Raw genomic sequence first — 22788 nt, 5'->3', positions numbered from 1 at the left:
AAAAAATCTTAGCTATATAAGAGATATTTATATATAATATCAAGGGGCTACTTATATTATCTATACAACATTTTCTTGGTTCTAGGATGCCATTGACTATAACATGTACCATAATTTAACGATGGCTTTTTGTGATGAAAAGAAATGGTATCAAATTTAATGGGCACGTTGGTATTAAAGGAAAATTGAACATCAGAAATGTTGAAAACAAACAAAAAGTCCATGTCTTAAAATAATAAAATGTCTCTCTTTCTCTCTCTCTGTCACACGCACACACACACACATATCCCACTTTCATTTGAAATATTAGGACTTGCAGAAAAAAATTATGCAACAAGGAAAATAGTGAGGACTTAATCTTAAGAATCATTGTTCCCTATAGCACCATAATATGCCTGTTAGCTTATGTTTCTTGTACTCATATGGGCATTTAGCAACAGAATCATAATACAATGTGAGCTGATCATTATCCCATACATTACTCCCATTAAAGCTACTATATCTATATATAGTCATCAAATAACTTTGTAGTTCAAGGTAAGACTTTTTACTAAAGACACAAATTTGTATTATAGGTCAGAATACCTCCGATCTACATTCAGAAACTGATTTGCCTTTGGCAAAACAGGATCACAGAGCAAGACAAGACTTTGTAGTCTGGTACAATTTTCAACATAAATAACCTACTTGAAGTATTTCATAAGTTTTCATCCATAATTTCCTGCAAATCTGGGTGTTCTAGCTTTTATACTTCAATAAATACAAGTTCAATATGTTTCTTAGAAGGCGTCAAATAGATTTCTTATTATTTAGCAACTACATGTATTTCTGTTGCAATGATCCATGCAAAATAAATAAAGGCATTTCAGGCCAAATACCCAAAGCATTTAAATTTTCCAACTGCAGAATAATACTTAGGGAGATAACTTCTAAAATGGTCATCTCAATGCTTTCTATCAATCTAATCTTTTTCATTTGTAAAACACACTGGACTAGGTGCTATAAAATAAGTTATAAAACCAGCGTGTCAACCTCCAAATTATATAAATTTATAAAGTAGGCAAGTGTGCCTTCCTCACATTTTTTTCTCTTGCTTGCCCTTTTGGCTAGCCATCTCACCCCCACCCCATCACCAACAATCTCCCAGAAACCTAAAGCCCTAATCTTACTCACTTTGTCCCATTCTGATACCCCATCTGGGAATGTCTTATAACTCCAGTTCCTCTCCTAACACCACACCTGGCTGTCCTTTTTGCCTTCCCTTGGCCTCTTGCAGGCTATTAAAATAAAACATTTTGAAGTAAGACAATAACAGCAGACATTACATTTCCCTTTAAAATGTATTTGGAAGGTAACTTTATTCAAATGAGTAACATAGAAACTTCAGGTCTATCAGCAGGGATGGTGTTGACTTTTATAGGGGGTCCTCAGCATACCACAGCAGTTATTTACTAAATATAGAACCAAATGCTCACCCAGAGAACATGGAGCCATTCACTTGAAAGAATACAGTTTGTTTTATTTTGTTACAGATTATTACTGGATTCAAAGCAAATGAAAACCATGAGGAACAACAATGTGTCAAGTCCCTTTAGTAGTATATGTTTGTACATAGTATTTGTTATTCAAATTCCTGCATGAAAGTATATTAAAAAGTTGTCAGAGGAATCAGGCTCCCTGACTTCAGACTATACTACAAAGCTACAGTAATCAAGACAGTATGGTACTGGCACAAAAACAGAAATATAGATCAATGCAATAAGATAGAAAGCCCAGAGGTAAACCCATGCACATATGGTCACCTTATCTTTGATAAAGGAGGCAAGAATATACAATGGAGAAAACACAGCCTCTTCAATAAGTGGTGCTGGGAAAACTGGACAGCTACATGTAAATGAATTAAATTACAACACTCCCTAACACCATACACAAAAATAAACTCAAAATGGATTAAAGACCTAAATGTAAGGCCAGACACTATAAAACTCTTAGAGGAAAACATAGGCAGAACACTCTATGACATAAATCACAGCAAGATCCTTTATGACCCACCTCCTAGAGAGATGGAAAATAAAACAAAAATAAACAAATGGGACCTAATGAAACTTAAAAGCTTTTGCACAGCATAGGAAACCATAAACAAGATGAAAAGACAGCCCTCAGAATGGGAGAAAATATTTGCAAACGAAGAAACTGACAAAGGATTACTCTCTGAAATTTACAAGCAGCTCATGGAGCTCAATATCAAAAAAACAAACAACCCAAACCAAAAATGGGCAGAAGACCTAAATAGACATTTCTCCAAAGAAGATACACAGATTGCCAACAAACACATGAAAGAAAGCTCAACATCACTAATCATTCGAGAAATGCAAATCAAAACTACAATGAGGTATCACCTCACACCAGTCAGAATGGCCATCATCAAAAAATCTACAAACAATAAATGCTGGAGAGAGTGTGGAGAAAAGGGAACCCTCTTGCACTGTTGGTGGGAATGTAAATTGATACAGCTACTATGGAGAACAGTATGGATGTTCCTCAAAAAACTGAAAATAGAACTACCATACAACCAAGCAATCCCACTACTGGGCATATACCCTGAGAAAACCATAATTCAAAAAGAGTCATGTACCACAATGTTCATTGCAGCTCTATTTACAATAGCCAGGACATGGAAGCAACCTAAGTGTCCATCGACAGATGAATGCATAAAGAAGATGTGGCACATATATACAATGGAATATTAGCCATAAAAAGAAACAAAATTGCGTTATTTGTAGTGAGGTGGAAGGACCTAGAGTCTGTCATAAGAGTGAAGTAAGTCAGAAAGAGAAAAACAAATACCGTATGCTAACACATATATATGGAATCTAAAAAATTTTTTTTAAAAATGGTTCTGAAGAACCTAGGGGCAGGACAGGAATAAAGACGCAGTCGTAGAGAATGGACTTGAGGACACGGGGAGGGGGAAGGGTAAGCTGGGATGAAGTGAGAAAGTGGCATTGACATATATACACTACCAAATGTAAACTAGATAGCTAGTGGGAAGTAGCCGCATAGCACAAGGAGATCAGTTCGGTGCTTTGTGTCCACCTAGAGGGGTGGGATGGGGAGGGTGTGAGGGAGACACAAGAGGGAGGGGATATGAGGATATATGTATATGTATAGCTGATTCACTTTGTTATACAGCAGAAACTAACACACCATTGTAAAGCAATTATACTCCAATAAAGATGTTTTTTAAAAAAGTCAGTTATGAAAAATATTTAAAGAAAGTCCTCTGTTTTGCTAAACTGGCCTCTAAATTTATGGAATTAAGGAACATTCAGGAATACAGGGTAATAAAATTGCCTAGCCACCATGTAATAATATACTATGCCTAAATTCTAGGAGAGAAAGTGCTAATGGCATCCAGCTGAGCTATTACAAGCACACACACACACACACACACACACACACACACACACACATAGGGGAGTCAGACATGACATTTCTGAAGCAAGGGAGAAAGTAATTGAAGCCCTTCTAAGAAATATCAGTACAAAAATACGACATGTTCTTGATAGCAAACTCATGGGCTTTTGGGGAAAAAAATAATGAATATAAGAAAGTGAGCAATGTTCACAAACAGGGGAAATCTGATTTAGTGGCTGAGTGTGTACTTGGGAGTCAGGCAGACCTGGGTGAGAATTCCAGCTCTGCCACATAGTTGTACGAACTTGGGAAATAATACTTCTCTAAGCCTTCATTCTCTTATCCATAAAACGGGAATAGCAACACTTGACTCACAGAATCCTTGTGAGAGTAAACCATAACATGCTGAGCACAGTGCCTGGCACACAGAAAGCCCTAACAAATCTTCCTTACACTCTCCCCTCCCACTGAGCACGATGTATGATATTTTCTTGCTTGAATTGGATTTAATAGACAACAACTACTCTACCTGCATTGCAGAAGTTTGGGGAGGTACACTAGAACTCCTCTGGTTGAACGCCCACTACGAAAGATTTGGATTCTCGAAGCTCGGTGTCCTTCTGCAACTCAGCCCACTGCAAGTTCAAGTGTCACCTGGTCCTCTCCACATTGCCCCGGGGGAACGGGAGCTCAGGGAACCAGCACAAGTGCAAATCGTCTGGCTGCTTCTATTTGTTGTGAGTAATAAAGTCCTTTTTCTCTGACCCAGGAGTCTTGTGTCTTCTGATGCAACTGTGGCTGGCTAACTTATTTACTTGATAATAGAGTGAAATCTCATATACCTCCCAGCGCTTGATGCCTGTTATTAAAAATTGGAGGTGGGGGTAATGTGACCATATGAGGAATAAAATGAATCACCCTCCCCCCGCCAACTCCCACACACACATACGTATATTCAAATCAGGGTGTTTTTTAAAAGTCATCCACTAAATATAGGGAAACCTGATTTCAAGGACACGGGCTGTTTGACCAGATATGTATGAGTAATGGTCTGTTGAGTCACTCTAATGCGCACTCTTGCAGCTGGAGTACTCATCACCAAGAGCCAGGTCATCTGCTGATGGCAATGAATACTTCCCGAGTTTTAAAAAATAAGGAGTTCAAGTAAATCATCATGAAATGTGCCTGGGCTCTTCATGTCTCCAATGGGTCAGTTAGGTATATCCACCTACCTGGTCAGCTAACTGGGAGGCAGGCTAAGAAATAAGACTGGTCTGAAAACCCCTACCAGTATTTTTCATTATCTGAAGTCCTTTTTTAAAAAATTCTAAGCACCACTGTATTCAAAAAAGAATGACCAACTTTCATATCTGCTGTCAGCTCCAAAGCTCCCCTTAATGCCTCCACCTCCTGCCATCATATTCACTAGTTGAAAAGAAAATAAAGCTGGTAGAAGGAGGAAACAAGGATAGGAAGATGAAAGATGGAAACAGCACTGTCTTCTGCAGAGGATTTCTGAAGGTCTTTCCTAGGTAACGATGTGCCCTTACCTGCACCTGTATCAATCTCCACCTTCCTTGAGTGCTTCTCTCCTCTGTCTGCACTGCTAACACCAGACTCAGAGTCATAGTGGCAGTGGCAGCCGGGACCCACAGCTTCAGCTACTACCCATCCAACTGATTGGAGACCATATAAAATATCAAAAGGTGTTAAAAACAGGTCATGGGAACATTGTAAGTGGAACAGCAGAAAGTGGGATTAATTTAAAAGCATTCACATTAAAATATGACCCTGTTTTTAACATTTATTAAGATTAAACAGAGTTCAAGCTATGATTTCAAAAAGAAAACACAATAGAAGATCATGAAGTAAAGAAATCAAAGCAAAGAAATACTTGCATTAAAAAAAAAAAGGCAACAGCCAGAAGCAGTGACGGATTTGCCAAATACACATGCAATGAGATGACTGGAAAGGAGTTTAGTTGCCTTTTGCTTTTTAGAAACGTGTTATGGCTTTTATAATCCCAATCATCACTGTTCTATTAGATTTCTAAAACTACCAGAACTGACTATACTATAAGCATTTCATCCATTAGCAGATTTTAGTGATTTGACCCCAATACTCACTCCATGTGAACAGAGCCAAAAAGCTATTGCATGATTCCTATAAATTTGACAGTAAAAGCTGTTGTAGAGATTCCTGTTATCTGCAGCTGATTACTAGCACTGAACTTTAGGAACACAAAGACCTAAGAAGTTCAAGTCCCATACTAACTGTGTCAGCTTGGGTAAGTTCTTCATCCTAAGCCTAAGCCTCAGTTTACCCATCTGTGAAAAAGAGATATCTACTCAGTGGTTACATTGGGAGGATTAAATGAAATAATACCTGTAGAACATGCTTATATTTCACTTATTAGCAAGTGCCTGAGCACTTAATAAATAATAATAGATGATGAAATGATGAGCATGTCTATTATAAGTATTATCGCCCAACCTGATAACTCTCGACAACACTTTAATATCCATTAACTTTGTCTTTAGTGTCTGGCACATCCCTGTCTACATCCCTGTCTACATCTGATGACCTGTGTCTCTAAATCCCTGACATCTTACATTATGCCGCCTCCTGGTTAACAAAAGCTCACTCAAATAACACTAGACCTAGATTTGCCCTCCTAGATAAGAGCACAGTTTCTCCAAAATACCATTTCACCCCTCCTTCCCTCCCTCCCTCCCTTGCTCTCTATCTCTCCCTTTCCTTCTCTACCTACCTTCTCTCTTCCTTTCTTGCTTTCTTTCCTCTCAGATATTCTGAGCAATTTGGTCCAAAGACTGTACTTCAAGAAAAAACACAACTAGAATGTGGTCCCTTGCTCAGTTTAAGGTGAATTGCTAAGGAGCAGTTAGTTACTTACTGATCCCTCTGTGTTTGGAAACAAATAGTGAAATATCTGCCTCATGTGGCTTTTGGAGAAAAAATGGAATGACTTAACTATACTAATCTTAAGAGAACAAACATGGAAATGAAAAGAGGTGCATCACATAGTTCCAATGTATTCTCTTTAAAAAATGTTTTGAACATCAGTTTTCCTCATTCATCCAATACACCAAATAAAAAAAGTCTTTTACAATAATTTAAAGATGACATCAACTCATGAAACTTAGGTTATAGTTGGATTTTTTAAAACCAAGCCAACCTTTAGTAACTTTATAACACAGTACCTATAATTTAAATATCATCTTACCCACAGCACTGTATAACTAGAGAGCTTAAATAAACAGTGTTTTAGGTCTTTGTGTATAAATCTGCTTTGCTGACTAAGCAATAGAAATCCCAAGGATGGTAGGCAGGAGGGTGGGATGAAGCCTGATTTGGTATCAATTACTGAAGCTTTGTTTCATCAGAGCCAACAGGACATCTAGGTTTCTCCCCCAAGTAGTCCACAGGCTAAAAAGAAATATGGTTTATTTTACAAATATTGAATCATTATGTTGTACACCTGAAATTAATATAATGCTGTATGTCAATTATACGTCAATTGAAAATTTTTTCCATATGGTTTACAAAAATAATAGTAATAATAAACAATTAGCAGCTACTGAACCAAAAGACTATTCTAAGAAGCCAAACAGTACTAGCATAATCTGAAAATTACAACTCACTCAGAATTGCCTGAAGCATGTAATCTTTCTGTCTCAGGACTGTAATCACCACTTGCCCACATCAGCTGGCTTGCCCCTGGAGGGTTAGGCTTTGGAAGTCAATGAGAGCCTGGACAGTTTGGTGCTGCCTGCTTCAGATTCAGCAAGAATGGGACACTGGCCTGAGCATTAAGGATTTATTAGGTGTGAGATCAGAAAAGACCTCACTTGGTCATTTTTTTCTCAGATGTTCTTCTGAAACTGAAACTTAAAAGCAAGACCTTGGCCACTGTCTAACTTTGACCGTTTTCCACCTACAGTAAAGGAGGACTATGCATGCTGAGACTCCCATGCCAGCAATGTGACACATCACCCTGTTTCCTCTATCTATTTAGCCCTTCATCCCTCAAGGCTCCGCTCCTTCACCTTGCTATAAAGATGACCATTAAAAGCAAAGAGAGTTGTCAGTTCCCACAGCATTTGTAGCAAAATGGAAGAGGCTCAAACAGAGAATTTCACAGATAAATACTTTTTCCACTCAAATGATATAGGATATTTCAAGATGTTTTTAAAATACCAAAATATTATTGCATTCCAATGTGAGCTTCTTTTATTATGAAACAAACATATTTTAAAATAATATATACATTGTACTTTCCCAAAATATGAAAATAGTACATATTCACTACTTAAAGCTTGAAACGATAAAAAGTACAGAGAAGAAAACAAAAATATCCTAGTTTCACCACTCAGAAACAAATATTAGTTAATATTTTGGAAGATTTCTAAGTATTTTTTTACTCTCAGTTAGATGACATTTTGTATCCCATTTTATTCATTTAGCAATATATTGTGACTATATCCACATATCATTAAATAAGAACTATTCTTCAATAACTGCACAGAATATTCTAATAAGGTTTTACTAAAATTTGGCTAACCAACTGCCTAGTGTTAAATATTGAATTATTACCATTTTTGTGATTATAAAGCTACTTAAAATACTACTTATAATTATTTTATTATTTCTGACTATTGCCTTAGGATAAATTGTTGGAACTGGAATTTCTGGGTCAAAGAGCATGATAATTTTTAGAAGCTTTTGATATATGTTTCTCTATGTACTTCAAAAAAGGAGGTATCAATTAACGATTTCACCTATAATGATGAGAGGCCTTATGTCCCTGTACTATTGCTGACAGTTCTCAATTTCTACCAATTCTTTTTAAATTTGATAATTTATTGAAAAGTGGTAGCAAGGATATGGTTTGCAATATTTGTAGGCAAGCTTTCTAAATTCATTCCCTCTCCTCTGCTTGCTTTGAAACTACACAAATTGTTCCCATCTTAAAACATGCTAAGAAGAATAACTGAGGCAGAAGAATGGATAAGTGACATGGAAGAGAAAATAGTGGAAATAACTACCGCACAACAGAATAAAGAAAAAAGAATGGAAAGAATTGAGGACAATCTCAGAGACCTTTGGGACAACATTAAATGCACCTACATTTGAATCATAGGGGTCCCAGAAGAGGAAGAGAAAAAAAAAGGGATTGAGAAAATATTTGAAGAGATTATAGTTGACAGCTTCCCTGATATGGGTAAGGAAATAGTCAATCAAGTCTAGGAAGCTCAGAGAGTCCCATACAGGATAAATCCAAGGAGAAAGACGCTAAGACACATATTAATCAAACTATCAAAAAATAATACAAAGAAAAAATATTAAAAGCAGCAAGGGAAAAACAACAATTAACATACAAGGGAATCCCCATAACGTTAACAGCTGATCTTTTGGAAGAAACTCTGCAAGCCAAAAGGGAGTGGCAGGACATATTTAAAGTGATGAAAGGGAAGAAACTACAACAAAGATTACTCTACCCAGCAAGGATCTCATTCAGATTCAATGGAGAAATTAACACCTTTACAGATAAGGAAAAGCTAAGAGAATTCAGCACCACCAAACCAGCTCTACAACAAAGGCGAAAGGAACTTCTCTAGGCAGGAAACACAAGAAAAGGAAAAGACTTACAATGACAAACCCAAAACAATTAAGAAAATGGTAATAGGAAAATACATATCAATAATTACCTTAAATGTAAATGGATTAAATGCTCCAACCAAAAGACATACACTGGCTGAATGGACAAAAAACAAGACCTGTATATAGGCTGTCTACAGGAGACCCACTTCAGACCTAGGGACACATACAGACTGAAAGTGAGGGGATGGAAAAAGATATTCCATGCAAATGGAAATCAAAAGAAAGCTGGAGTAGCAATTCTCATATCAGACAAAATAGACTTTAAAATAAAGACTATTACAAGAGACAAAGAAGGACACTACCGAATGATCAAGGGATGAATCCAAGAAGATACAACAATTGTAAATATTTATGCACCCAACATAGGAGAACTTCAATACATAAGGCAAATGCTAACAGCCATAAAAGGGGAAATTGACAGTAACACAGTCATACTAGGGGACTTTAACACCCCACTTTCACCAATGGACAGATCATTCAAAATGAAAATAAATAAGAAAACACAAGCTTTAAATGAAACATTAAACAATATGGCCTTAATCGATATTTATAGGACATTCCATCCAAAAACAACAGAATACACTTTCTTCTCAAGTGCTCATGGAACATTCTCCAGGATAGATCATACCTTGGGTCACAAATCAAGCCTTGGTAAATTTAAGAATATTGAAATCGTATCAAGTATCTTTTCGGACCACAATGCTATGAGACTAGATATCAATTACAGGAAAAAATCTGTAAAAAATACAAACACATGGAGGCTAAACAATACACTACTAAATAACCAAGAGATCACTGAAGAAATCAAAGAGGAAATTTAAAAATACCTAGAAACAAATGACAATGAAAACACGACAACCCAAAACCTATGGGATGCAGCAAAACCAGTTCTAGGAGGGAAGTTTATATCAATACAATCCTACCTCAAGAAACAAGAAACATCTCAAATAAACAACCTAACCTTACACCTAAAGCAATTACAGAAAGAAGAACAAAAAACCCCAAAAGTTAGCAGAAGGAAAGAAATCATAAAGATCAGATCAGAAATAAATGAAACAGAAACGAAGGAAACAATAGCAAAGATCAATAAAACTAAAAGCTGGTTCTTTGAGAAGATAAACAAAATTGATAAACCATTAGCCAGACTCATCAAGAAAAAAAGGGAGAAATTCAAATCATTAGAATTAGAAATGAAAAAGGAGAAGTAACAACTGACACTGCAGAAATACACAGAATCATGAGAGATTACCACAAGCAACTATATGCCAATAAAGTGGACAACCTGGAAGAAATGGACAAATTCTTAGAAAAGCACAACCTTCCGAGACTGATCCAGGAAGAAATAGAAAATATAAACCGACCAATCACAAGCACTGTAATTGAGACTCTGATTTAAAATCTTCCAACAAACAAAAACCCAGGACCAGATGGCTTCACAGGCAAATTCTATCAAACATTTAGAGAAGAGCTAACACCTATCCTTCTCAAACTCTTCCAAAATATAGCAGAGGGAGGAACACTCCCAAACTCATTCTACGAGGCCACCATCACCCTGAAACCAAAACCAAACAAAGATGTCACAAAAAAAGAAAACACAGACCAATATCACTGACGAAAATAGATGCAAAACTCCTCAACAAAATACTAGCAAACAGAATCCAAGAGCACATTAAAAGGATCGTACACCATGATCCAGTGGGATTTATCCCAGGAATGCAAGAATTCTTCAATATATACAAATCAATCAATGTGATAAACCATATTAACAAATTGAAGGAGAAAAACCATATGATCATCTCAATAGATGCAGGAAAAGCTTTTGACAAAATTCAACACCAATTTTTGATAAAAACCCTCCAGAAAGTAGGCATATAGGGAACTTAGCTCAACATAATAAAGGCCATATATGACAAGCCCACAGCCAACATCATTCTCAATGGTTAAAAGCTGAAACCATGTCCACTAAGATCAGGAACCAGACAAGGTTGCCCACTCTCACCACTATTATTCAACATAGTTTTAGAAGTTTTAGCCACAGCAATCAGAGAAAAAGAAATAAAAGGAATCCAAATCAGAAAAGAAGAAGTAAAGCTGTCACTGTTTGCAGATGACATGATACTATACATAGAGAATCCTAAAGATGCTACCAGAAAACTACTTGAGCTAAATAATGAATTTGGTAAAGTAGCAGGATATAAAATTAATGCACAGAAATCTCATGCATTTCTATACACTAATGATGAAAAATCTGAAAGAGAAATTAAGGAAACACTCCCATTTACCATTTCAACAAAAAGAATAAAATATCTAGGAATAAACCTACCTAAGGAGACAAAAGACCTGTATGCAGAAAACTATAAGACACTGATGAAAGAAATTAAAGATGATACAAACAGATGGAGAGATATACCACGTTCTTGGATTGGAAGAATCAACATTGTGAAAATGACTCTACTACCCAAAGCAATCTACAGATTCAATGCAATCCCTGTCAAACTACCAATGGCATTCTTTACAGAACTAGAACAAAAAATTTCACAAGTTGCATGGAAACACAAAAGACCCCGAATAGCCAGAGCAATCTTGAGAAAGAAAAACGGAGCTGGAGGAATCAGGCTCTCAGACTCCAGACTACACTACAAAGCTACAGTAATCAAGACAGTATGGTACTGGCACAGAAACAGAAATATAGATCACTGGAACAGGATAGAAAGCCCAGAGACACACCCACGCACATATGGTCACCTTATCTTTGATAAAGGAGGCAAGACTATACAATGGAGAAAACACAGCCTCTTCAATAAGTGGTGCTGGGAAAACTGGACAGCTACATGTAAAAGAATGAAATTAGAACACTCCCTAACAAACACCATACACAAAAATAAACTCAAAATGGATTAAAGACCTAAATGTAAGGCCAGACACTATAAAACTCTTAGAGGAAAACATAGGCAGAACACTCTATGACATAAATCACAGCAAGATCCTTTTTGACCCACCTCCTAGAGAAATGGAAATAAAAACAAAATAAACAAATGGGACCCAATGAAATTTAAAAGCTTTTGCACAGCAAAGGAAACCATAAACAAGATGAAAAGACAGCCCTCAGAATGGGAGAAAATATTTGCAAACGAAGCAACTGACAAAGGATTAATCTCCAAAATATACAAGCAGCTCAATATCAAAAAATCAAATAACCCAAACCAAAAATGGGCAGAAGACCTAAATAGACATTTCTCCAAAGAAGATATACAAATTGCCAACAAACACATGAAAGGATGCTCAACATCACTAATCATTAGAGAAATGCAAATCAAAACTACAATGAAGTATCACCTCACACCGGTCAGAATGGCCATCATCAAAAAATCTACAAACAGTAAATGCTTGAGAGGCTGTGGAGAAAAGGGAACCCTCTTGCACTGTTGGTGGGAATGTAAATTGATACAACCAGTATGGAGAACAGTATGGAGGTTCCTCAAAAAGCTAAAAATAGAACTACCATACAACCAAGCAATCCCACTACTGGGCATATACCCTGAGAAGACCATAATTCAAAAAGAGTCATGTACCACAATGTTCATTGCAGCTCTTCTTACAATAGCCAGGACATGGAAGCAACCTAAGTGTCCATTGATAGATGAATGGATAAAGAAGATGTGGCACATATATACAGTGGAATACTACTCAGCCATAAAAAGAAACAAAATTGAGTTATTTGTAGTAAGGTGGATGGACCTAGAGACTGTCATACAGAGTGAAGTATGTCAGAAAGAGAAAAACAAATACCTTATGCTAACACATATATATGGAATCTAAAAAAAATAAATGGTTCTGAAGAACCTAGGGGCAGGACAGGAATAAAGACACAGACATAGAGAATGGACTTGAGGACACGGGGAGGGGGAAGGGTAAGCTGGAACGAAGTGAGAGAGTAGCATGAACATATATACACTACCAAAGGTAAAACAGATTGCTAGTGGGAAGCAGCTGCATAGCACAGGAAGATCACCTCAGTGTTTTGTGTCCACCTAGAGGGGTGGGATAGGGAGGGTGGGAGGGAGATGCAAGAAGGAGGAGATATGGGGATATATGTATATGTACAGCTGATTCACTTTGTTATACAACAGAAACTAACACACCATTGTAAAGCAATTATACTCCAATAAATATGTTAAAAACAATGCTATGTATCTTGAGCAATTCTATATCAGATGAAAGTTTTGCCAAGAACTTTTCATTTGAATTTTAAGAACATAAGAAGGCCATAAAAGCTGAGTAAATATATATGCAGGTTTATTCCAAGTTCCCAGTCACCTTGAAAACTATGCGTGTTCTTTGATCATTCTTTGTGTAGCCAATCAATTATCTTCCCAACAACTCACTATGACAAAATTCATGACTTACACCATCTACCTATACAGTAAAGTTGTTCCTGTGTTACCTTTGTCATTGACACATTGCTTACAAAAATCCAGGATTAATCACAACTCAAGACCACAGCTGTTCGAAGATAACATACTCAGAAAGCTAAATTCTATCCTCCACACAGTAGCAAGAATCTTTTCAAAACTTTCAGCTCATGTCATTTGCATGCACTAATTTTTCCAATGGCTTCCTACCTCAGAATAAACTCCTCCCAATGGCCTATAAGTTTTTCCCTCTGGCTTCATTTCCTGCAGTCTCTGGCTTGTCCATTCTGCTCCTGTCACACTGACCTCCTTCCAAATTCTTCACTCAACAACGATGCTACCAATTTAGACTCTGTGCATTTGCTGGGCCCTCTGCTTCCTGTGCTCCTTCTTCACATGACAGAGTGGCTCACCCCCACACCTCATTCTGGTCTTTGCTCAAATGTCCCCTCACTGAGAGAGGACAGCCCTAAAAAATACTACCCCTTCCTCAAACCATCACTCTATGTCCTTACCTTGACTTTCTTTTCTGCTAGCACTTAGCCCAGATGCCCCATTACATGTTTATCTTTCACTTGTTAGGCACACCTCCTCCTCGAATATAAACTCCCATATAGGGAAGGACTTCGTTATGTTCACCCCAGGAACAGTGTGACATAAAGCAGATACCTAACAAATATTTCAGAAGAAATCTATTGAAACAAACAGCTATATGCTTTCACAATTCATTCAGAAATTGTATTTAGACTGCAACTCATAACATGTGATTTTCTTGTTCTTTCATCAAGACCATTCTATCCTGCCTATGTGATGATAAAATTGCATTTTACTTTAGCCCTAACATTTTTTAGGTCTATATGACCTGGCCAAGCACTATGACTTCCGCTGATTCATATATAAAAGTATAAAATGCCTACTTCTACATACATTTTACTTTATACTATATAATACTTTATTCTTAATATATTATTTATATTCATAATGTATAAATTATATTAATTTCACAAATCCACATGAATTGTTCCATCTTTAGAACACCATGTGTCACAATGCATTAAGACAGCTTAAACTAAAAATAACAGAGAAAAATAAACACACGAAAATAACACTATGCTCTATAATACTGAATTAACTCTCAAGGGCACTATCTCATTGTAGCTAGCAATTATAATCTTTTACTTTATCCACTTCACTGCATATGACATATCTTTGATATAAATTCACCTGATTTGTTGGTGGACTGGACAAAGCCCAATTAAGTGTGACATATTATAAAATAGTTAGAAGGAAGTTATTGCTTTATGTTATCAACCTGAAAGGTATGAAGGCATTGACTGGAGTACTTTACAAATTTATCCATTGCTATGATCTTAAGTGAAAACAATTCAGATTAAGTTGTATTAACTTAGACACAACAAAACATCATTCATTAATTGTACGTCATTTTTTTAGCCCATAGACTTATTCTTAACATAATCACAATTTTTATTCTAGGTCTAGTTGAAATTGATTAATTCAGTGCTATACAAAATGAGATAGAATCTTTTACACATTATCTCAGCCCCCATTTCACTGCAATCTAAGGTTCAAATCAGGGAGCTAAATAAAATACACACTTTTCAATCTTCACCAGCCTTCTGGTCTAACTCATATAAGCTGTGTTTTGCAGCAGAGTGACCTAAATGACCTTCATTTCAAGCATATAACTTTGATTCTATCCCTCTCTCCCTCAGCCACCTAACTGAAGACTCAATTAAGGAGGAGGAACCACCATAACCTCTTTGCTTGGCATCAATATCAATATAACTCACAATACTTTCAAGACCTGGTTTATTTTATCTGAAATTTTCTTAGGAATATAAAGGCTTTTGAGAATATCTGTCCCTTCCTTTAATCTATTATTCTAAATATTTACAAATTTATTGCACCATTTCCTTGAGTTTATTTTAAAAACATTAGCACCCAACTGTCATAATCTACTAATCCTTAGGTTTTGATACCATAATCCTTCTACATCATTCTGAATATTTTACATGGTCTTTGTTTTATTTTTCTTATTAATATCTTATTTTCCACTGTACTTTACTCTCTCTGCCTCTGGGCCTCCGTAATCCAGAAATTTTGTTCTTTTGTGGAAGATGGACCATAGAACAAATCTACCAGTTCTTACACAGAAGGCAACATATTTTTAAGAAAAGTTGCAAAGTTATAAGATACTAAGGCAATACAGTGGCATAACATATACAGTAAATAAGAATAAAAGTACAGTTATATGTGCTGATATGAAAAGATATTCAGGATACAGTGTTAAGTGAAAAAAGCAAGTTGTAAAACAAAAATGTATCATGTTTCCATCTGTATATAAAAATAAGGTCTGTATATATATAATATATGAATGCATTTATATATGTGTGTATATAGAGAAAATTTTCTGGAATCATGCACGCAAAAAAACTTATCCACAGTTATCTATCTCTCAGGAAAAAGAACAAAGGCCAGGCAAGGAAGCCTTTAGCTTTCATCTTATTCTCATCTGTTCTGTATTGTATAAACTTTTCAACCAATCTTTTCTAAGAAAAAAAATTTTTTCAAAAACCTTAAAATGTCTATTACCTTTGATCCAGAAAGTAAAATTCTTGGAACCTAGCCTAAGAAAATAATTATTAATTTCAAATTATCATAGGTAATAAGATACTAGAGTACTACTAGTAGTAGTGAAAATAGGAAAAATAGGGAAATGTTTAAATTATGAAAAAAACACAGAATGGAATAATACACAGACATTAAACATATTCATGAAGATTACATAATAACATAAAAATACTTATGGTATAAGGTTAAGAATAAAAAGCAAAATATAACATTTTATGGAAATATGAAAACATAACTTTGTAAACTCTAACTTTAGAAATAAAAAGACTGACCATATGTTAAAGGTGATTTTTGTGTGTGATAAATCTATAGATAATTTTAAGACCGCTTTTCTCTATTTGCTAAATGTAATTTCATAAGCTGTTAATGAAAAATAAACACTGATAAAGAGGTTTGGTACATATATTAGAGCATAAGAGAGATAAATAGTCATAAACGTTGCCATCTAGTGTTGAACCCACCTCAATGAAAAGATAATAACAAAATGTTTTAAAATTATAGATGTCATTAACTCAAGAACACAGGTTCCCCATAATAGTTGAGAAAAATAATAAACCTATACACTCTTCATTTCACAAACCCAGAGGGGGGAAAAAAACCCCACTCTCTTCCAAGTGATACGATCCTAGTCGAATACTTCTGTTATTCTATCTACCCCCTAGTTTCAGCCTATATCATGTGCATCTTATTTTACAAAAAGTTTTCTACTCCCATAAATCCAGGTAAACAATCTAGTTTTCTGAAGTGGAAATAAAAGAAATACTAGTAATAATGTCAATGTTGCTACTGAACTTTAGCATCTCTACCTTTTTGGTCAGCAGTTTGCCAAATTGTACAAATTTTCTAGATTATACATTACATGTACCAGAATTGAATGATAAAATCCAAGATCAAAAATTTGAATTATTTTATAAAAGGGCTTCAAATGTATGTTAATAAGAATCTTTACTCACATATGGCAAAATCATTTTGAAAATGTTGGGGGTCTTAATGTTATAATTCTAGGGCAGAGGTTGGGAAACTTTTTCTGTAAAGAGCCAAACAGTGAATCCTTAGGGCTTCGTGGGCCATAGGGTCTCTGTTGCAACTACTTAACTCTGCCCTTGTAGAGCAAAAGCAGCCACTAAGAATATGTAAATAAATAAGCATGACTCTAGTCCAATAAAACTTTATTTTCTGGCACTGAAATATGAATTTAATATAATTTTCACATATCACATATTCTTCTCCTTTTGATTTTTTACAACCATTTAAAAATGAAAGAAAAAAAAAAGAAATAAAAACATTCTTCACTCACAGACAATACAAAAAGAAAAGGTGGTAGGCCAGATTTGGCCTGTGGGTTGAAGTTTGTCAAACTCTCATTCTAGAGTTTTTGTTTAACTTATTCCAAGGTTATATCCCTTGCTTCTTCCTGCTGTTTGGCATGTTTTATCCTCCTCCATTCCACCTTCAAAATCTTATCTAACATTTAAAGCCTTCCTCAAATACGTCCTTCACGAAAACTTTCAAGGTGACTTCATCAGATGAGTCTTCTCTTCCTTTGAAGCCCTGTAACATTTGTACCTTCTCTGGTTTTACATGTGACTACTGACCTTGTCCAGTTATTGGCGTGCCAAGCCTTCCTCTTAACATTTTATGGAAGGAACCCTCTCTTACACATTTCTTATTGACCACAGTGCATAGTAGAAGGTTAATGATAAAGATTGGATGGAAAGGTAACTATTCAACATCCTAAATTCTTAGCTGTAGGCACCAGTGGTTTAATAACAGCTTTTAAGTTTCTAAAGTAAATGTTATAGACATTAAAAGCATTCATAGGGCTTCCCTGGTGGCGCAGTGGTTGAGAATCTGCCTGCCAATGCAGGGGACACGGGTTCGAGCCCTGGTCTGGGAAGATCCCACATGCCGCGGAGCAGCTGGGCCCGTGAGCCATAATTACTGAGCTTGCGTGTCTGGAGCCTGTGCTCCGCAACAAGAGAGGCCACGATAGTGAGAGGCCCGCGCACCGCGATGAAGAGTGGCCCCCACTTGCCGCAACTAGAGAAAGCCCTCACACAGAAACGAAGACCCAACACAGCCATAAATAAATAAATGAATAAATTAAAAAAAAAAAAAAAGAAGTGGGAGTTTTTAAAAAAAAAAAAAGCATTCATAAGTTTTAAAACGCAGATGAATTTTAGTACTATTAAAATGTGACAACAAATTTTACCTTGGAGTCAGAAAGAATGCCCACCATGTTGGCAGGGTAGACAGATGGGAGAGATCAGGGAAAGGCCTGAGATACAAGTTATAGGGAACAGGGTACTATGTGAGAGCCAAACAGCTGCAGGCACAACCGGCCATCTGCAGGACACAACTCAATCCTTTAACTGTCCTCCTAAAGTTGAGAAAAGTATCAGACCTTCCATGTGTCTAAGGTACTGGGGCCTGATCATCCTAGGACACGCTTCAAGACTTTCTATGTCAAATGGAACTGTCCAACACACCCAAGAAACCCCTGGATCAGAAAGTTACTCAGTTTCAGAGAACTTAAAGTGCAGTTTGCAGTCTTCTATGAAATTTTTATATTTTTATTTAACTATAAATTCCTATTGCACCGATAAAATAGGAAACCTTTAGAAACTGGCACCACTCTCCCTGAATCCAAATCCTAGGAATGCTTCTTATTAGCTGTATGATGATTGACATCTTACTTAACCTCTACAAACCACAGTTTTGTCATCTGTAAAAAGGAGATAATGATAATAGAACCTAACTCATGGGGATATTGGGCTGTTGTGAGGATTAGACAAGTTAATATATGTGTTTAGCACTGGCACATAGCAAGCACCTATCAACGTTAGCTACATATACATATAAATGCATATTTGGATAAGAACAAATAGCATTGCTAATACTAAGTAACCTCTAAAAAGCTACACATACCCTTGCCTTCAGACATGTATTGTGTTTTATTTGATTCTTGAGATAGAACTGCCATAGGAAGGAATTTACAGAAAATAGGAAACAGGCTACATAAGAATTATCAAGTAATTTTAAAAATGCAATAAAGGAAAACAGCAAGCTGAAAATACATGTATGATCATGTGACACAGAGAGAAATAGGAAAAAATTGAATCCCTCCGGCATTATCACAATAGTATTTCCCAAGCTTTGGCAGAGTGCAATGATCAAGGTCAGCTTCCATGCATAGAGACAATGGCAGGTCAACTCAATGGCCATACTTACCACCTTTATCCACCCTACGGGGACCTGCCTTTTTGTCCTTCACCTTAGCAGCGCTTCCTTCCCAAAGGTTACTCTTACTCTTTTCCTTTTCTTCCTTGGAAACATGTTCCCTGGACTTCTCAGATAAGCCCTCTGCAATCACTCGGGTTCCTTTCTCTGCTTCTTCTTCAAGATCATTCTCCAAGTTTTCCTCTATTGGCAGAGGCTTGGTCTCCACATCTGCTTTTATTATTTCTTGGTCATCAATTTCGATTTCTAGAGAATTCTCAATTGGAAGGTGGGTTTTTCCTGGCTCATCATTTTCACTCAACTCCTGAGAAGATGGATTTCGGACACTTTCATTTGGACTGTTTTCAGCTTGGGCTTCCCTGTCCCCCAGTGCAGATTCATCTTCACTGCAACTAGAATATGGGTGACTTCTGGATGAGGTTGATGAAGCAGTTCTTATATCTACAAAAATTAAAAATGACAACATCATTGCTTTTCCATAAAGGGAAATTTAATAATAATAATTGTGGGAATTATGCTAGTAATCATACTAAAATTTTTAATATAGTTTAGTAGATTTGATACCCTTTCCCCATCTTGTCCACATAATTGTCATGATAAAGAAAGACCTATGAAATCTGTGAGTCTATAGAATCTTCAATACGAAGTCGCATTTAACTGAAAACCAATTGTATTTGTTTATTTGTTGAAAGCCATTTCACTGGAAAACCTTTGTTAGTATCTATTTTGTTATGGAAGAAATTGAATAATCTTTTACTTGTTCAGCAAGAGCACTTATTTCATTACCGTCTTGGATGTATCCACAGTATTCTCTGTGCATAAAGTTAAAATTTTTATCTACTGTAACACCTGCCATACTGGTACACCCTGGTAGCTCGGTATGGTAAAAATATCTATGCATTTGCATAATACCTAGATACTTAATATTTTGAGCTAATGCTTGTGTGTGTGTGTCTGTGTGCATGTGTGTGTGTGGGAGATCTGGTCTTTTTTGGGGTTTCCCCAGAAGCAGACACTGAGATGAGGACTCATGTGCCAGTGATGTATTAAAAATATGCTCCAAGAGAAACTCTTCTGGGTGTGGGTAAAGCAGGGCAGGGAAGGGAAGAAGTCAATCAAGAGAGCTATTTCAAGCAACATCTCAGCCTCAGCCTGATCCCATGGGAACCTCTGGAGTCTAAATTATATTAAAATTTTTCTTCCCTTGAGGAAGGAGCTGGGCTTCCATACTCTGCTCCAGTCAGACATGGCTACAGGCCACCCTGGGGGGAACATGAACTCTTGGCACTCCCTTGCCCTTTGTGCCTGAGGGTGAAGCAAACCCAGTAGCCCAGGACTGTCCTCTGAAGAAGACAGAGGATGCAGAAGCTGGAGATGGGCACACAGAATCGGTAAAAGAGATTCTAGGAGATCTATGCAGTACACTGATGTGATGCTACAGATATGCAGTCTGGAAACTTACCAGAGCCAAAAATGGTTGAGTACTTATTACACACAAAAACTTTTAAAAATCTCCAAGAAAGTAATACACACACGCTGACTCTGTAAGGAAGATGCACTGCCTTGGGCCAGAAAAATACAAACCTGCCTTTCATTTTTTTTAACCAAATAGACCTGTGTTTATAATTTTTTTATAGAATATATTTTTCAAATGAAATAGCCCACACTTACAAGCTGCTTAGCTTTCTTGTGTGCTCTTCTCTGTGTGCTCCTGATTCTTTTTTCCGTTTATGTTTTTTTCTGCTTGTCAGCTACCCAGATGGCTGTAGCAGCTGAGGCAGAGTTTAAGGGAAGAAATACCTGTCTTTACTCTTATCCTCTTCCCTCTAGCCCCAACGGCTCTCCATGACAGGGCTTAGCATTTTAAGTATAGTCACTGAGACATACTGAGTTCCCACAAAGATGTGAGAGATTCTACACAGCAGTAAAAAATAAACTCCGAAAAGCCTTTAAGCAACAGAACCCCTTAAGTACAATTCCATTTGTTCTTATCTTCCAACTACCTTGACAGGCACCAGATGACCACTGTTTCTCAAAGGAATCACGTACTTCAGCCACTCATTCTTTATCTCCATTGTATAAGATCTGGATGTGCTGTCTCTCGGTGGGGAACGTACAGATCAAGGACAGTCGTTCTCTATCTTATTTGTACTAGTTCAGAAATTTCAGGGACTATAATCTCCCCCTCTCGTAAGCATCTCACATTTGTTTTTTTAAAAAAGAAAAACAACTCCCCTGTGCTAGTGGTTTGTTTGATCAGTGGTTTTCATTAATTGCACAATTAGCTAGGATACAATGTTATAATTGTTCTGCATGTCCAAAAGTATCCTATCTACCACCTGAATGTTGACACCAGGACTCTCACTTTTGGCTCTGAGAGTTGTTCACATAATTTAAAAAATGAGTGCTCCTCTTTCTTTAGCAGCTTCTATTAATTGTATTATTTTATTTCAAAGGCTGAAATATGCTCTGGTTCAATTTTGAGTCAGTCCTTAAGAAAGATCAGGTGAATGAATGGCCGCTGAGTGGCAAGGCTACCTGACCTCCCATATAAACTCATTTCAGTTTTCAAATTTCTCTCTAACCTCCCTGTATAATTTCATTTCACTCTCATTTCTCACTCTCATTTTCATACAGACACTGGGGCCAGGCTTTGCCTACAAAAAACCTCAAAATGCTTTAGGGCCATGGAATGGGATTTTCAACACTAATTTTATTTATTCTCTTAGAAATAAAGTTTTTATGTAAAAACTTTTATATAAAGGAACGTTTTATATAAAGGAATTTTCGGGTCGATATGTAAATTGTAAATTGTAATTTTTTTTTTCATTAGGAGGGAAAAAGTTGTCTTGGAGGCATGTTAGGAAACAGCTCTGCCTCCTACCAAATTCCATTTATCTCTCCAGTGCTCCCTCCAGGTACTGATGCTAAGAATCTGCCCTTGGTCTTCATGGTAAGAACCTGATCTGCACCCACTGCCTGAGTCCTTGGCCAAAGCCAGTGTGTTTGGTGCCATGGTTCTACACGCTAAGCAGGATCTCTGACTTTTCTCCTTCCACATTCAATCAGTCCCCAGTCCTTCACTGTTTTCTCTTTTCATGTCATCATAACTGTTCATTGATAACTATTCCTTCTTCTCTGTCACTACTATTTTACGCAACATGAGCTTGAGAGAAAATATTATGTTTTTCTGTAAGACAAACTTAGGTGTTCCAATCATGACTAAGCTACTCATCAGCTTTGACTTTGGTTATGCTACTTAACTTCTCTAAGGCTCTGTTTCCTTGGCTGTAAAATGGGAATCAATTCCAATTACTGCTCTCCATAAATCATTGTAGAAATTACATGATAAAAATTAATCTCACCAAATCAAATAATCATTGCT

General features: G+C 36.6%; 1 protein-coding gene across 4 annotated transcripts in view; it reads right to left on the bottom strand.

The window, feature by feature from the left end:
* Positions 1-22788, bottom strand: part of ERICH3 (glutamate rich 3) — a 116940-nt gene that overhangs the window by 5538 nt on the left and 88614 nt on the right. For 3 of the 4 annotated variants that reach the window (XM_082354754.1, XM_082354752.1, XM_082354753.1), the window contains 2 exons: positions 19395-19844; positions 4968-5093 (listed from right to left, as the gene is read on the bottom strand). In XM_082354754.1, the coding sequence (XP_082210880.1) occupies positions 4968-5093; positions 19395-19844 (576 nt within the window). The remainder of the gene's footprint in view (positions 1-4967; positions 5094-19394; positions 19845-22788) is intronic. The other variant, XM_082354755.1, reaches the window with a different exon arrangement.

This window comes from Balaenoptera borealis (genome assembly GCF_965194805.1).
Source record: "Balaenoptera borealis genome assembly, chromosome: 1".
NCBI lineage: Eukaryota > Metazoa > Chordata > Mammalia > Artiodactyla > Balaenopteridae > Balaenoptera > Balaenoptera borealis.
Note: the sequence above shows the minus strand (reverse complement) of the source record. Positions and strands in the feature narration are given on the sequence as shown.